This window comes from Mirounga leonina, unplaced genomic scaffold (genome assembly GCF_011800145.1).
Source record: "Mirounga leonina isolate KUSES-001 unplaced genomic scaffold, KU_Mleo_1.0 Mir_418, whole genome shotgun sequence".
Taxonomy (NCBI): Eukaryota; Metazoa; Chordata; class Mammalia; order Carnivora; family Phocidae; genus Mirounga; species Mirounga leonina.
In genome coordinates, this window is record NW_023270739.1 from 28,071,676 (window position 1) to 28,089,283 (window position 17,608).

General features: G+C 34.2%; 2 protein-coding genes across 2 annotated transcripts in view; one reads left to right on the forward strand and one right to left on the reverse strand.

The window, feature by feature from the left end:
• Window positions 1–17,608, forward strand: part of CEP290 (centrosomal protein 290) — an 85,219-nt gene that overhangs the window by 56,828 nt on the left and 10,783 nt on the right. The window contains exons 38-46 of the mRNA XM_034987874.1: window positions 590–803; window positions 1,756–1,893; window positions 3,344–3,565; window positions 3,891–4,013; window positions 7,062–7,207; window positions 7,770–7,925; window positions 10,184–10,307; window positions 15,063–15,197; window positions 16,353–16,439. Of these exons, the coding sequence (XP_034843765.1) occupies window positions 590–803; window positions 1,756–1,893; window positions 3,344–3,565; window positions 3,891–4,013; window positions 7,062–7,207; window positions 7,770–7,925; window positions 10,184–10,307; window positions 15,063–15,197; window positions 16,353–16,439 (1,345 nt within the window). The remainder of the gene's footprint in view (window positions 1–589; window positions 804–1,755; window positions 1,894–3,343; window positions 3,566–3,890; window positions 4,014–7,061; window positions 7,208–7,769; window positions 7,926–10,183; window positions 10,308–15,062; window positions 15,198–16,352; window positions 16,440–17,608) is intronic.
• CUNH12orf29 (chromosome unknown C12orf29 homolog) overlaps window positions 1–17,608 on the reverse strand; it is a 60,440-nt gene that overhangs the window by 20,409 nt on the left and 22,423 nt on the right. The window contains exon 8 of the mRNA XM_034987881.1: window positions 8,677–8,707. Coding sequence (XP_034843772.1) covers window positions 8,689–8,707 — 19 coding nt within the window. The 3' untranslated portion in view covers window positions 8,677–8,688. The remainder of the gene's footprint in view (window positions 1–8,676; window positions 8,708–17,608) is intronic.

Here is a 17,608-nt window from a genome sequence, read left to right on the forward strand (position 1 = left end):
TTTCTGTCATGTTTTGGTATATAAAATTGCTTGTGCTTTTGAATATAATTCCTGGGTGTAGAAAATAACCATCCTTTGAAATACCCTTGTATATATAGATTTTGCCACATAAAATACTTGAGTCGTTTTCTACCTTATCATGTCATGTTCACTAAAATTATACTTTTATTTTCAGTGTGCACATTGATATGTGTATTTTAATGTGCCTTAAGAAATTATAGATCTGTGTGTTTTCTTTAGTAAAACTTCCTATTTTCACAATTTGATTATTTGAGGTAACCTCAGTTTTTGGTACAGCTTGCAGGAGACATAGTATTTAAAGTGTGATTTTGTTCATTATATTGTCTAGAGCCAAAAATTACTTCATGCAGTCATTGCCAACAGTAGTAGACAAACTAAAAGGAAAAGTCTATTTTATGTTAAGTTTAAGAGTTAAATGATGTGAACAAAGAATTGTTCTTGTTTTGATTTGACTCAAGACTTAGGTTGTAAGGATACTTAGGGCCAAACATTTGCTCTTTATAAAATTTGCATCGAAGTATTAATTGCAGCAACCACTCCGTTAAATATATATGTTTGCTTACATTAGGCTCCAAGAAAACCATGCAGATGAAGTGAAAAAAGTGAAAGCAGAAGTCGAGGATTTAAGGTGTCTTCTGGCCCACTCACAAAAGGAGTCACAGAGTTTAAAATCTGAACTTCAGGCTCAAAAAGAAGCAAATTCAAGAGCTCCAACAACTACAATGAGAAATCTAGTAGAACGGCTAAAGGGCCAGTTAGCCTTAAAAGAGAAACAACAAAAAGTAGGTAACAACAGAGTATTACCAATATTTAGGAAATATATGTGGTAATAGATTGCTTTTAGAGAAGACTTGTAAAAGATGATAGCGTATATCTCTCTGTTGTAATAAAAGTATGAGCTTTGTCTTATGCTGTTAAGCAGAATTTTTCAAGATAATTCATTTTAATAGCCATTTGTTGGTGTTTTTAAGTACAGATATAGTCCAATTTTTTTTTATGTTGTCATCAGTTTGATTTGTGAGTTATCAATAGGAAATAAGGGGATATCTTAATCCTGTTATTTTCTCTCCTTTTCTATCTGGGATTTTAATGCTACTAAGGCTATTTTGAACAATTTGAATAATTGAACAATTTTGGGGAGCAGGAGGGAGATACGACAGTGAGGAGGAAAGTTTAAAGAAGGAGGTCAGAGAGAGAGTTTTTTGAGAAGCAGTTGATCAGTGGATTATCTAATGTATTAGTTTTTAAATTTTATCTCAGATTTGATATACTCAATTGATTTAGAAGGTGCTGCTGTTTTTCTGTGCTAGCTTAGGAAATTTATTGGCAAATTTCAAGCCTTTTTTCTAATCCTATGATTTTCCTTGTTTGTATAAATTCAATTAGTTTCACACAGAAGTATGTACTGAGTAATTCAAATAAATATCTAAACTTGGATATTGAAACAACATGCGGTTTTTGTAATATAAATGTCTTGTGTTAATGCTGGGTTCTCAAAATTACTATTGTCAAGATTTTGAAGTCTCTCACACTCAATTTGGAAAGAACTGAGTGCAATTACTAAAGGAAATTCATTTGAAAAATTTGGACTGTTAGGCTGTGAATTATGTTTGTATAAACACATGATATTTTAGGAAAATAGTTAAAAGTAATAAAGCATGTTAATTTTTTGTATTACATGTTGTTTGTATAAAATACTAATTTTTTAAAAAGTACATATGTTATAATTTTTAGGCACTTAGTCGAGCACTTTTGGAACTCCGGGCAGAAATGACAGCAGCAGCAGAAGAACGTATTATTTCTGCAACTTCTCAGAAAGAGGCAAATCTCAATGTTCAACAAATTGTTGATCGACATACTAAAGAACTAAAGGTGAACCTAACACATACATCAGTATAACAAAATACCTTATAATTGCTATTGGGAGAGGAGCCACTTTGACATATAGTAATTTTGATAATGAATAGGGAATTTATTCTAATGAATTATTGGTGGATATATATATATATATTCATTTTGGGGTTTTTTGTTTGTTTTTTGCGGGGGTGTTTTTTTTTTTTTTTTTTTATTTGACAGATCACAAGCAGAGGGAGAGAGAGGGAGAAGCAGGCTCCCTGCTGAGCAAGGAGCCTGATGTGGAACTCGATCCCAGGACTCTGGGATCATGACCCGGGCCGAAGGCAGCCGCTTAACCCACTGAGCCACCCAGGCGTCCCTCATTTTTGAACAATAAGAATCTTTATTGTACTCACTCTGATTATCATTTTAGAGATTAGGAAAGGATATGCCATTATTAGCTACTTCTTCCTAATAGAATTAAGAAACATTTTACTTAGAATTTTTGTTTCTATGTTGATAAGTGAGTAAGTGTGTAGATTTCATTGTTTTGTTTTATTTCTTTTATCAGAATTTTCTAATTTTTGCTAGTTCATAATATGAGTTGATTAGCTTTCCTTTTTTTCTTCCTGAAATAACTTAGGGGGATTATATAGTTCCTGACGTTTAATCCATAGAGCTGCCTGACTCGGAAGCCTTTTTTGAAGTTACTTATTTATTTTTTGGCTAAGTACTTTATTGTTTTCATTACTGATCAGTCATTAGATGTGGTGATTTAAAATTTTTTTACAAAACATAGGTTTCATAATGAGTTTTAAATTTCTTCACACAAAGTTTCATGTAGTACATTCTGCATAAAATGAAAAATCCACTTTTTATATGTTTGTAATTTTGATTTACTCAATTTATTTGTATGTCCTCTTCACCACCATTAAACTCTGTAGGGACTGGATTGTACTTAGGCTTGTTTGTTTGTTTGTTTGTTTTTTCACTTATTTTTTTGTTAGTAATCTCTACACCCACTGTGGGGCTCAAACTCTCAAGTACAGAAGTATGTACTAAGTGAGTAATTCAAATAAATATCTAAACTTGGATATTGAAACAAAACATGCGGTTTTTGTAATATAAATGTCTTGATTGTACTCATCATCTTAGAGATTAGCAAAGGATATGCCATTACTAACTACTTCTTCCTGACAGAATTAAGAAACATTTTACTTAGAATTTTTGTTTCCAAAATTGCCAGCATTAAATCAGGTTGTTAGTGGGTTTTTTTCCCCCATGAACTTAAAAGTTTAGATTGAAACTTTATTTTTAATAAGTTTTAATTTAATAATCATTAACTAAACCTTTTTAATAAGTATTATTAAGAATAATTTAATAAAAATTTAGATCGAAACTTCCTTTTTATTAAGTAATAGATGTATTCTGTTTTATTGTTGATATTTGATGAAGATTTATGAACTAAACCTTTCTTTACTTGCAGTCACAAATTGACGATTTAAGTGAAAATCTTTTAAAATTGAAAGAAGCTCTTAAAACAAGTAAAAACAGGGAAAACTCACTAACTGATAATTTGAATGATTTAACCAATGAACTGCAAAAAAAACAAAAAGCCTATAATAAAATGCTTAGAGAGAAAGATGCAATTGATCAAGAGAATGATGAACTGAAAAGGCAAATTAAAAGACTAACCAGTGGATTACAGGTGATTTTATATTTTATTGGGGTAATGTCTTTGATTTAAAATATATAGGTAGTGGTTTATTCCCACTTTTTAATTTCATCTATATTACTGCTAAAACTAGCTTTCAGATCACTTTGATTAATGTAGCTAATTCAGTGACCTCTGTTGTATTTGTCGTTTTAGAGTAGCCTATTTTTAAAATGCAGAAGTAGCTACTATGTTCTATATCAACAGTGCATTTAGAAAAGATGGCAATAGCCTCAGAAAGTTTCTGTAATTGGAATATTGTGTATTTTGTTTGATAGTTTTTTACTTGTAAAATGTAAAAATACATCTTATATTTCAGGGGAAACCTCTAATAGATAATAAACAAAGTTTAATTGAAGAACTCCAAAAGAAAATTAAAAAGCTAGAAAGCCAAGTGGAAAGAAAGGTGGATGAGGCAGAAATAAAGCCTGTGAAAGAAAAGGTATGTGAAGAAACATATTGATTAATATGTTTAAGGTAATGATAGACTTGGGCACCTGGGTGGCTCAGTTGGTTAAACGACTGCCTTCGGCTCAGGTCATGATCCTGGAGTCCCAGGATCGAGTCCCACGTCAGGCTCCCTGCTCAGCAGGGAGTCTGCTTCTCCCTCTGTCCCTCCCCCCTCTCATGCTCTCTCTATCTCATTCTCTGTCTCAAATAAATAAAATCTTAAAAAAAAAAAGGTAATGATAGACTAAGTTAAATTTTATAACTGATGAACAGAAGATCAACTGTATTAATTTGAGGACCTAATACATTCTATAAATGTATCGAATAATGTAGAGAAGTCTAAGACAACCTTCTGTCCTTTAAGAATTTACAGGAGACTCCTATAATGTAGCTCTTACTCAGAAGTTACTAGAATGTCTCCATGTCCTCTTCCTGACATTATAGTACCTCTAAAATCCCCTCACACTTTACCTATCCAACTTCTCCCCAACCTAATTTTTTACATAAATTGGTGCTTTTGATTTTGGGAAAGAAAGTTGGGCATTTTTAGTCTGCTACCTTGACCCAAATGTGTCCTTTTTATCCTTCCATACACTGGACTGTTTGTTCAGGGTAAACAAAGTGATTTGGAATAAAATCAATATTTGTAGTAATCAGTAACCAAACTACTCATAAATTGATTCTGAAATGTGAGAAAAGTTGCTTAAAATTTTCTAACAGGTTAACTAATAAACTATTTTGTAATAAAAATTACTAACAGAAATTATCAATCCCATTAAATCCCCTAAAACTTGCTAAAATGCATATAATTTATTACAAATAATAAACTGAAGATTTGTATCGGTAACATTAGAAATATCGAGACCTGGGAAATAGGTGTTACTAGTAATGTTTGCCCCTGTAGAAAATCACAACAAAGGAGCTAAGATTAGGAAAAATTTTTTTGTAAAATTTACCCAGAAAATATTCAATATCTATAAAATAATTTCAATAATATGAACATAAAAGGAAAGTATCTTTAATGCCACTGAATAGAAATTAGTAATGGAATTAAAATATCTTAATAGAGTATATTCCAAAATTCATTTTACCTATGAAAATTCACCAATGTTAGTATGATTTTTATTAAAATGTTTGCATGTGTATACATTGAACCACAACATACTTGCTGTCAGAAGCTTTGCTGGTAAAATCCTAAGATAAAAATGTCCTTACTCTTCCAGATTGCTTTCTTTGCTGCCTCCCTGCCTTTAATGTTCCTAACCTGATTCCTAGCAGAATACTTCAGTAGCCTTGTGGCTTTGCCTGGACTCCTAACCTGTGTTTCAGTTTATTTCTCGTGAAAATAGAAATGATACAACTTGCATTGCCGGTTTCCCAAGATTATTTTGACAATCGATTGAAACAATATGTGCAGCTCTTCTGTAAGCAATCCAGTCCATACCACTGTATGATATTATTACTAATTAGGAAAAGAGAACACAAAGAGCAACCCTAATACTCAAATTTGTATCCAGGAATCTCGCGAGAGGATTATTTCAAATTCCACAGTACGGGGCACTTCTAATTTATGAATGTTTTTATATTCAAAACATGCTTTTGTATTGAAATTTCTACACCCTTTTCTCTGTCAACTCTTTATAGCCTATCTATATGAGATACCAAAACCCACCCCCATGCCTTGCATTCCTGTTTCTTATGCTGCTATACTTTTCTCCATAGCATTTATTATTATCTGACATACTAGAGATTTACTTATCTATTATCATCTTTTGGGCTATAAGAATAATGGTTAGAATTGCTCAATCCCTACAAAGCATTCCGATGCTACAGAATTATTTACTTATATACCATTATGCCCAAACTAATACTTACATTTCTGGAAGTCACAAAATTCAGAAAAAAAAGAAATTAATAATGATCAAACACTAAAGTTTTTACATTTTTTAAAAGAATACTTGTTACCTAAATAAATAAGGCAAAAAATTGGCCAGTGTCAAAGAAGACAGTTTTGATAGGGCAACTTATCTTAGTTGGGCATTTGACTTTATACTATGGCTTTTAACTCTTTCAGCCCCAACATTGCCTTTTGTAATAAATACAGTGTTTCATAACATCCTCTGTACTATTCCATATGAAATTTATGGTTACTGGAAACTACCTACATGTGTAATTTCAAAAAAATCATTATAAATGAAATATAAAGGAGAAACAAAAAATAACTTATAAAAACAATAGATATTTCTCATATTTCAATATGAAAATGCTCTGACATACTATACTAGAAAACATAATGAAGTAGTCTTGTAGCGTTAAAAGGAATTCAGAGCTACAAATGCAGACTGATACAAATGTATTCTATTGGCAGTTTATATGACCCAGTGGCATTGCTAATGCCATTAGCTAATTCTCTTCACTGCTCTTTTTTTCTTTTTAGCACTTATCACCAGCTAACTTACTACAAAATATTTTTTTCTTTCTTTTTGTCTATATTTTGCTCCCTTTCCCTAATCCACCCAACCAACATAAATTAGACTGTAATGCTTTTTCTCTGGTTTATTCATTGCCTCTACTTCTAGTGCCTAGAGTAGTATTTGGCAGATGATTAGCACTATATAAACATCTACTGAGTAAGAGAAATCATGTGCATTGAAGATTTGAAGGGGCTATGATGCTAGAAGATAGCTGTTTTGGTTAAAATTGAGTTGGTCCTTTGTACATATACATTCTTTGTTAGAAGCTTACTTTGGTCATGATCATCTTTATTAGAATCTTAAAGATTCCTAAGTCTGTTGGCATTAGTCCAGACTGTTCCCTAGAATATCATCTGTCAAGTAATAGAATATAGAACGCTTAAGCTGAACGGCATTTTTGCTAATAGCTTGGCATGTCTAAAGATTCTAGAAGTTACACAGCAAAATGAATGTATTTACATATTCTCTAAGAAGTATTGATTTACCATTGCTCTAGTAAATTGTATTTGATAAATCTTGAAATTAAAAACAACATTGGTAATTTTCTCCTTCGTTACTGTTTACAGAGTGCTAAAGAAGAATTAATTAGGTGGGAAGAAGGTAAAAAATGGCAAACCAAAATAGAGGGAATTAGAAACAAGTTGAAAGAAAAAGAGGGGGAAGTCTATGTTCTAACAAAGCAGTTGAATACTTTGAAGGATCTTTTTGCCAAGTGAGTTTAAATTTAAGCCTAATTAGTTATGTGTAAAGTCTTTAATTGATTTGGAAGTTAAGTCATTTTTTCGTATTTGATAGTACATACTTGATATCATACTTGAGAAATTTCCTAGTTTTAATTATCATTTACTATGTGTGGTTCACTTTTTATTTTCTTTAAAATGTGTTTAAAAGTATTTTAACAATTTGGGCACCTGGCTGGCTCAGTCGATTAAGCATCTGCCTTCGGCTTAGGTCATGATCCCAGGGTCCTGAGATCAAGTTCCGCATCTGGCTCCCTGCTTGGCAGGGTGTCTGCTTCTCCCTTTCCCTCTGTCCCTCCCCCATGCTTGTGTACATGCTCTCTCTCTCCCAAATAAATAAAATCTTAAAAAAAAAAAGTATTTTAACAATTTATAAATGGAGTTCCTATAATTTTGAAATAAGTGAGCTCATAGCAAATACAGAAGGGTCTAATTTTTTTATGTTGGTCCTGTAATTGAGTAAGCTGTGGTTTAATAAATTGAACGCAAAACAGTGAATTATATATTTTCATGATGCTATATTAAATCCCACAGAGCTGACAAAGAGAAACTTACTTTGCAGAGGAAACTAAAAACAACTGGCGTTACTGTTGATCAAGTTATGGGAGTGCGAGCTTTGGAGTCAGAAAAAGAGTTGGAAGAATTGAAAAAGAGAAATCTTGACTTAGAAAATGACATTTCATATATGAGGTAGGCTGTTTCATGAAAATGTGGTTCCCCTTATAATGAAGAAAACTGACTGACCCATAGTAACTGATGGGAATGTGTATTACTTTAGGCTTGGGTTCTGTTGTCTTTTCCCATGTGAGTTAAGATATTCTTGGTTCTTTGTATGCCACCTGATTTTGGACTGTATTCTTGAACTTCTGAATATTATGTGGTGAAACTTTGGATCTTGGTTAAATTCTATGGAAAATGTGGATAATTTTGTTTTAGCAGGCAGTCAGTCTGGATAGGTTCAGGCCTCAAGTTCCAACCTGCTTTCTGTGGGCTGTGGTTCTAATATCAGTTTTGTTTTCAAAGCCTTTCCAGTCTCTTTGGATCTGTCCTGCCTGTGCCCCTCCCAGTTTGGAAGTCTGGTACATGGGCTGTCTTTGGTTTGTTAGTTCAGTTCTTTGAGTCTTTGCTACTTTAAGATCAGATCCATGCACACACAGCTCAGCATTGAGCCCAGAAGTTCATAAACGACTTTACAGGATCCCTTTCTTGAGTTCCTCCCTTTCTGTGATCTCCCTGATACTTTCCGTTTTCCTAGGGCTCCCCCTTTTGGTACTTCGAACGAAATCTGGGGTTTTCTCCCTCAGCACTCACACTCACCTTCAGGTTTCAATCAGTGTTGTATTCAGGCCAAGAAACACCAGAGGAAAAGGAAAGGTGTAAATCACTGCCCATTTGCTGATAGGTAATTCCGGTATGCTGTCCCAATCTGTAAAATACTTACTTTTCTAAGTTCTCAGATAGTTGTTCCATGCCTTCGGGAGAGACAAGATTGGATATGTTTACTCCACTGTACCTAGAACCAGATCCCCCCTCTGCACCCTCACCCCCACCCCCTTGTGCTGTACCATTTCTTTAGCAGAGCCTTTGAAATTTTTTTGTTTCGTCCCCACTTTCCAAGCTGTGTCTTCTGATATAATCAGTCATGCAAAGCAAAATAAAATCATGTCCTAACAACAACTGAAACTGTAATAATTTGTTTCATTCATTTCTTCTTAGATGAACTTCAATTAGTTTTACATAATCTGTCACTTCCCCTACTAAGTACTTGACAAGCTATCTAAAATCATCTTAACGATCATTTTTAAAGTCTGGTACCTAGCTGTCATATTTGGATATGAGGATACTTGCTGTTCTTAAATTTATCATACTTTTCCCCCCCTTTCTATTGATCTTCAAAAAATACCATTATTGCTTCTTTATCAATGCCTGTGATTGCATGTTAATGTAATGTGAACTCCTTTAAAGGAACACTCCTGAGTGCCTACATTCCTTTCCTTTTTTCCTAAATCATTGTTTCTTAAATCCCTCAGAATTTTCTGTGATGAAGAAAAAAGTAATTGAAGAATTCTTTCTTTTGACACCTCTTATATAGTTACTGTCTGATCCCATCAGTGGCTCCTTCCCTTCCTTGTTTGTCTTGATCTAAACATATGTTCAGAACAACATCAAACCCTTTTTTCTCCTTTGCAGTTTTCCCAAGGATCAAAATATTTTAGTTTTGAAACCTAATACTTTTAGAGTATTTTGTTTTTTGTTTTTGTTTTTCTAATAATGTGAATCTGTGTGGGCTGAAGTAATTGGAGAAGATTTGATAGAAAAGATGGAACTCACCTTCTCAGTTCAACTTGAATTTCTAAATTTAATGATTCAGATCTAGATATTAAAGGGAGGAGGGACATTCCAAGAGAGCAGAACCCTAGCAGAGACATAGTGGCAGGGGTGAAGCTTTCATGTATGGGTAAGAGTAGACTTTTTTGCCTTAGTAAAGGTAGACTCCTGGACAGTTAGGGTAGGCCATGCACATAAGACTCGGAGTAACAGATTATTCCGTGGCATCACCAAGAGCCTTTTTTGAATCCTTGAGCTTCTTGAGAAGCACACAGATGTTATGAAGTTATTATATAATGTTTTAAAAATAGTGGCTATTTTGATTTGTTTTATACAATTCCATATAAATAGATGCATATTCTTTAAAGATTATTTCTGTAAATCAAAATACACTTGTTAACTCATCATTCAAAAGAGCCCTACAGCAAATCCTCTGTAGAGGATCACTTTATACTATAAATAGTCGTGTCCTGATTTTTGTAAAGTTTACAAGTTTGTGGAATTTCAAATAAATATAGTGTTAATAAATATATATTTTCTTTCTTTTCTGTATTTTGACATAGTAAAACTGTGGAGAGTTGAAGTTTGAATAGTAAAGAGTCTGTTGTTGTTTCTCATAGGACCCGCCAAGCTCTCCCTCGAGATTCTGTCATAGAAGATTTACGTTTACAAAATAGATACCTCCAAGAAAAACTTCATGTTTTAGAAAAACAGTTTTCAAAGGAGGCATATTCTAGAACTTCAGTAAGTGCACACATTTTTGTTTTTCTGTTTTTAAAGGTTAAAAGTGATACCAACTTCTACCTTTATCTGACCCAGAACCTTAGATTCTTCTTATAATATTAATGCAATAAATCCAACTTTTATTTTTACCAGGTGTGGCGTATATGAACTTCTTTAATCCTCTTACATAAGTAAACTTAAGATTCTTATGCATTGCATAAAACTTTATTACAAATGAGATTTTAAATGAAATTATCATTTTGAGTTTTGCTGTGGCAAGAACATACAATTGGGTGAATTAGAAAAGTATGTCATAGCATTGTTTCCATTCAAATGTGTTATATATTTCTAGTTTTCCTTTATAAAAAGATATTAATATTGTTTGTTGTATCTTACTTTAAAACAAATAGTGTGTATATTTTTGTTATTTTTTTCTTTTTCTTCTTTTCATGTTTCTTCTCTTTTTTCTGCTTCAAGCAGAATCTGTTATGTGACACAACTACGCTTTCTACCCTTGCTACCAGTGTTAATAAATACAGGCAAAATACTTTTCACAAAAAGAACACTTTACACCGGAACAAAAAAAAACCCGTAACAGTTTTCAGAATTAAAAATGGGAAGGGATTAGATACCAGTGACAACTTATATCATCAGGTACCTAAAAATATTCTACAGTATTACAGTAATGAAGAAAATCACACAGCAGAAGATATTGTAGATCCTACGGAGTTAAGTACATCTGAGACAAGACCAAAAAATAAGTCAAGTCCATTTAGGTCAATTAATGGTATCTTGGCAGATGTTAAGTCCCATTTTGAAAATGCACCGGATCCTGAAATTACGAAAATTAATCAAGACTGTTGTGAAAATAATAAACAGGAACATAAGAACAAGGAAGAGAATGAGCTAGGCAAGAATGATGAAGGAAAGGGACACATAGCTGAAGATGTGAGTCACAACAACCACTTGGATCCAGAAGAATCTGCCAGAGAGGACCCTGATTATGCTACAGTTGCTGCCGCCCTGAATCAGCTTGCTGAGGAGGACGCACAGGCAGATTCTGACGCCGATGTACCCATCCAGCCAAGAGATGAAGTGTCCCAGGTCTGAGTTGATGGCGGTCCTGTGTGTGTGTGTTAGCTGAATTCTCCTCTAGCAAGTGGTATACATATGTGGTGCAAATGGAAATAAACTATAGGATTTGTAAAAAATATTAACTCTTCATGAAATGTGTCTTAAGCTCTAATATTTGACTAGTTCCTTCCAAAATTAATGGTTATGCATTTCCTAATTCATTTTAGTACTCACTGTTTTAGCACTGGTACTCACTTAAAAAGAATTAGCTTAGATAACAGGGTGACAAAAATCAGGCTCTTTAGAGGTATTCATTTTGCCTTAGAAATTTCTAAATCAGGATGCTCTGGAGTCTCATCACAAACTTTTATTACAGCAACTACTATCAGTAAAAATGTGTTATGATACTGTGTGACATTCTTTGGTCATCTTTTTGCCACATAGTATATGACAAATACTTTTTTATAGTGAAAAAAGGGAGTTTGCCCGTGTTGTTGTCTATGTTGTGTCTAGGTATAATTTTCATAGCACTTTGCAGACTGTTGTTTCTGTTTTACATGGGAAGGTTGGAGCATGAGTAACATCTCTAGTGATGCAGGACCAGGATCTAAATGCAGGTCTAACTCTATGATCTCTCTTGTGACACACTACTTTTGGTCCATTTACAGTGCAGTAGAGCCTAGACAAGTTTGCCCCCAGTTGAAATCAAATAGCATTTATCTTTTTTGTCTTTATCCTTTCCACCTAGATATTCCAGTCACCCAAGTCCTAAAAACATCACTAAAAGCAAACATTTAGGGCGCCTGGGTGGCTCAGTTGGTTAAGCGACTGCCTTCGGCTCAGGTCATGATCCTGGAGTCCTGGGATCGAGTCCCGCATTGGGCTCCCTGCTCGGCGGGGAGTCTGCTTCTCCCTCTGATCCTCCCCCTCTCATGCTCTCTCTCTCTCTCTTATTCTCACTCTCAAATAAATAAATAAAATCTTTAAAAAATAAATAAATAAATAAAAGCAAACATTTAAATGTGAAGGGAAAATGGATGAAAGTGACTTAATTCTTTATTTCTTTATCCAGGTTTATAATGCTTTTTTTTTTTTTTTGCTTGATAATAAGTAATTAAAAATTTGAGGCTTCCAATGTGTGTTTCTTTAACTCCTATCCACTAAGAATTTGGTTTCTAGCAGTGTATCCCCTCCCCTGTGTTTTGTTTTGTTTTGTTTTTAAGATTTATTTATTTTAGAGAGAGAGCACACAGTGGGGAGGGGCAGAGAGGGACAGCGAATCTTAAGCAGACTCCGTGCTGAGCACGGAGCAATGTGGGGCTCAGTCTCACGACCCTGACATCATGACCTGAGCTGAAACCAAGAGTCTGATACTGGGCCGACTGGGCCGCCCAGGCGCCCCTAGCAGTGTATCCCTTTTAGCAGAATTCCTCTTCTACACAAGAATTGGAAATCTCATAAAATTCATTATGTAAGATTTTTATTTATATTATTTTTACAGAACAGAGTTTCATTAGAATTTATTTTCCAGAAATTTGGACAATTTCAACTAATACTTTTTTCAAAGATTTTATTTATTTATTTATTTATTTATTTGACAGAGAGAGACAGCGAGAGAGGGAACACAAGCAAGGGGAGTGTGAGAGGGAGAAGCAGGCTTCCCGCGGAGCGAGGAGCCTGACGTGGGACTCGATCCCAGGCCCCTGGGATCATGACCTGAGCCGAAGGCAGACGCTTAACGACTGAGCCACCCAGGCGCCCCTCAACTAATACTTTTAATTTTGTTTTTTGAGAATGGGGGGGCAGTGATCCATATGTACTTACATAATTGCCTCCATGTTTTAGTGAGGAGAGAACTGTTTAAAAAAAAAACAAAAACAAAAAAACCTGATGTGAGATCATAAGGTAGAAATAAGGTAGAAGTACTCTCTTCTGTGAGTGATACTTAATATATTTGATGTCTATCTATCAGTGATGCCCGTAGGTGTTTTTCATTTGTTAAATAGCTACTACAGACAGAAGAGATGGAGTGAGGGTGACAGAAGAGCTCTGGGAGAGGGCATTACAGATTTCTGTGTCTGAAGAGGCCTTAAAAATTACCCCGTGTTGTATCTTCATTTGTAAGATGGAAAAACCGAGGACCTTGCATGTGGCATGATTTGCCTAGTGTTAACCTAATAGCAGCAGAATCGGCATGTATACTTGGGTGATTTGACAGAAAATAAGCAAAGACATACTCCTGCGGTACGGACCTCAACAAACATGTCTGTCTGCTTTCTCGTGCCACTGTATACATACATCTGCCCACACACTGCTTTGAACAGATAGATGCAGGGGGATGCGTGCTGTTTCTGCCAGTGTTCTGGGCCCTCACATCAGAATCCAACAGCCTAGAACTTCTTTACTCTTCTATCGTATTTTTTAATGTCTTTAATTTCTTTTACTTTTGTTTTTATTACTTAAGGGTAAATGTATCAGAATGTGATGTATTTAACCTACTACTAATTAAAAAGATGGTATAGAGCCATGTATAATGGATATATTTGTATAATACTACATTTTTTAAACTCTAATGTCTGTGGAGTTATTGACTTGATAGTCCATCAAGCCAGTAGAGGGAGAAAGGGATGGGGGAGGACAAACTAAAACTATGCTGAGTGCTTGAACAAAATTATTTCATATGATGCCCATAACACTCATACGAGGTAGGTGGTATTCTATCCACTGTATAGAAAAACGTAATCAAGCACATATTTCTCTTCTGAATGACTTGTCACTTAGAAGGAGAAGTAAAAATGAACATAAATAATAACCCAAGGTGGATTTGTGCCAAGAGAAATACAAATATAGTGTAACTGGATTTCAGAGGAGGGAGTGATTGCTTTCGCTCAAGGGATGAAGAAGAGCTTTCCCAAGAAGGAGGAAGAAATTAAGGCACTTCTTTTTATAGGTTTGTGTATTAGTTTGCTAGGGCTATTGTAACAAAGCACCACAGATTTGGTGGCCTGACAGAAATTTATTCTCACAGTTCTGGAAGCCAGAAGTCCAAAAAACAAGTTACTGGCAGGGTTGATGACTTCTTTCACCTGTGAAGAAAGAGTCTTTTCCAGGCCCTCCTCCTTGGCTTATAGATGGCCATTTTCTCCCTGTCTCTTCACATTATCTCCCTTCTATGCATATCTCTGTATCCAAATTTCCTTTTTTCATAAGAACACCACTCATCCTGGGTCAGGGCCCACCCTAATGACTGTAACTTGAGTACCTCTGAAAAGGTCCTATATCCAAATAAGGTCACATTCTGAGGTACTGGGATTAGGACTTCAACATATGAATTTGAGAGTGGGGTAGGGTTTAGGGCATAATATAATCCATAACAAATAATAACCATACTTTCGGACTGGAAAAACTAGCACAAATTAGTTTAGTCATTATGAGAGTATACATGGAGACGTTAATGTGTGTGGACATTATTAAGCCATCCTTGACTTTGCTTTCTATATTAATTAAACTGCATTACCTTTTCTCCTGCAATTTTTATATTCTAATTTATTTATTTGAGGCAATTTTTTTCTAGAGCTCTCCAGTTTTCCATATTTTTTTGAGGAAAAATGTTCCCTGTTAGCTAGTGTTTTCTTATCCCATTATGTCTTATGCCACTTTTGTTATTGAGTTAAAAATATTTCTAACTTTATTTTCCTGAAGACTTCCGAGATAGAGTCAGATGATCATTGTCAAAGAGAACAGCAGCTTCAGAGGGAAAACTTGGAGTTGTCATCTGAAAATATTGAACTAAAATTTCAACTTGAACAAGCAAATAAAGATTTGCCAAGATTAAAGGTAAATTTAATGTTCTTTACTCTAGTTAGGAAGTCTAATGCCTGAAAGCCTTTTTGTCCCTCTTCATATTAGTTTATGAAGATGTCAGAAACTCACATTCATAAAATTTTATGGTATTGTTACACTTTATACATTTGTTCACGTAACAATTATTTGTTGAAAGCCTGTTGTCAGGCACTTTTCTAGGTGCTAGGAAACAGCAATCAAAAAATTTCTTGCACTCGAAGAACGTACATTCTAGTGGGGAAGACTGATAATTAATAAGTAAAAAGTCAATATATAGTGTGTCAGCTAATGTTAAGTGGTAAGGAGAAAAAACACAGTTGGTGTGAAAGGTGTGTGTATGCGTGTTGGTGGTTTGGGAGTGTATGGAATTGCTATTTAAATTAGGGTAATAGGGGAAGGCTTTCTTAATAAAATGATATTTTAGCAGAGAGCTAGGGGACAGGTAAGGAAGTGGGTCATACAGGTACTAGAAAAAGAGTTCCAGACAACAGAAATATCGAGTTCAAAGCCCTGAGGCAAGAGGATGGACGGTGTATTTAGCACATTAACAATTATCACTCTTTAAAATATTAGGATTTCTTTTTAAATTAAGTGTTTACATTTTAAAAAATTAGGATAATTATCTCTCTTAGGAATTTTATTTTGATGTTTATAATACATTTATCTTTGGTTTTCCAAATCTCATCTTTTTATGGGAATCTTTTTTTCTTCTGGCTGGCTAATTGTTTCAGTTCTGTTTTCTAACCTAGAATATTAGCAATCTGTTAATTTCACTGGTAATGATATAATAATGCCCTGGGTTCTAGAACATTCTGAGTTTTACATTGTTAGAAACAGTACTGTTCCTCTTTACCATCTGTATAAGGATCTGCATATGTAATTTATGGGGCGGTTAAAATCAGAGTTCTAAACTCTCTATTAAGGCAGTAATGTGGAAAATATTTCTTGAAATTCATATATAAAATATGCTTGTATTAATGAACTTTAATTCAACATATGTCTTAGTTCAAAATCCTTATTGCTGTGGAGACCATCTTGTTCAGTTTGGCTAGAGAGTTGAAGAAATTGATAGTTCACATGAATTATTTTTTTTCCTTTTCAGCGGTGATAGCTGTGTTAAACTGTTACATGTTTGCTTTAATTTTTCAGAGTCAAGTAAGAGATTTGAAAGAAATGTGTGAATTTCTTAAGAAAGAAAAAGCAGAAGTTGAGCGGAAACTTGGTCGTGTTAGAGGGGTGAGTGTGTGAGAACATTCCATGTATTTGTTTTGGTTTCAGAAGTGGTAAGTTGGTAATGAAAAACAAGTTTGGATATGTCATAACAGTAGTGATATGATTTTACTAGTGCCTGTAGTCTCGGTTTTTATATTGCTGTATCTACAATGTAAAATATCATAAAGCTTTTCTTTGTGTTTCAAGTCAATGTATTTTATCATGTCACACCTTACATGCATTTTATTTCAATTGGGACACCACATCATCTTTCTTCATTGCGTATCCCTTCACACCTTGAAAACACTTAACTTCTAGGAATCCTCCTTCTGTTCATGAAGATAACTACTAACTTATCTTAGTCCAATTCTAACATTTGTAACTATTTTTTTATGATTTCCCTGGCAGCTTCTTAGTATAATGCTCTGTAAATATGTTTCCCAATTTTTTTATTCTTGTATTTTTCTTCCCATGTTATTTTGTATTCACTTTTTACACTGAATAAATGCTGCTTATGAGGCCCTGGCCAAAGATTTAAGCCCCTAATGATTTCGTTAGCAAGTGGCACAATGGAAGCAATCAATATAAAAATTTGTTCAAGTAATAATATTAAATATATGACAGATTTGGTGAAAATATTGAGTTATTATTAGAAAAGTATTCAGAACAAACATCTCACTGACAGCAACATTAATTTCCTAAATAAAAATGTTAATTTGACCTTTTCTAATAGTGAAAGGTCATATTAATAATATATATATATTTTTTATTAAAGTTTTTTTTTTTTTTTTTTTTTATTTGAGAGAGAATGAGAGAGAGCACATGAGAGGGGGGAGGGTCAGAGGGAGAAGCGGACTCCCTGCCGAGCAGGGAGCCCGATGCGGGACTCGATCCAGGGACTCCAGGATCATGACCTGAGCCGAAGGCAGTCGCTTAACCAACTGAGCCACCCAGGCGCCCATATTAATAATATATTAAAATAATATATTAAAATAATAATATATTAAATTTATGTACTATAGGGTTATTCATTGCATAGTGTCAATACTAACTAAAATGCAAAAAAAAGTAAGCAGATTCTTTTGCTCAACTGTTAAAAGCCTTAATATAAAGCATAGGCAGTTAAAGTTATTAATGGGTGACCCATCTCTATTGATAACTCTACACTAGGTTTTTTCATTTCGGATGTCTCT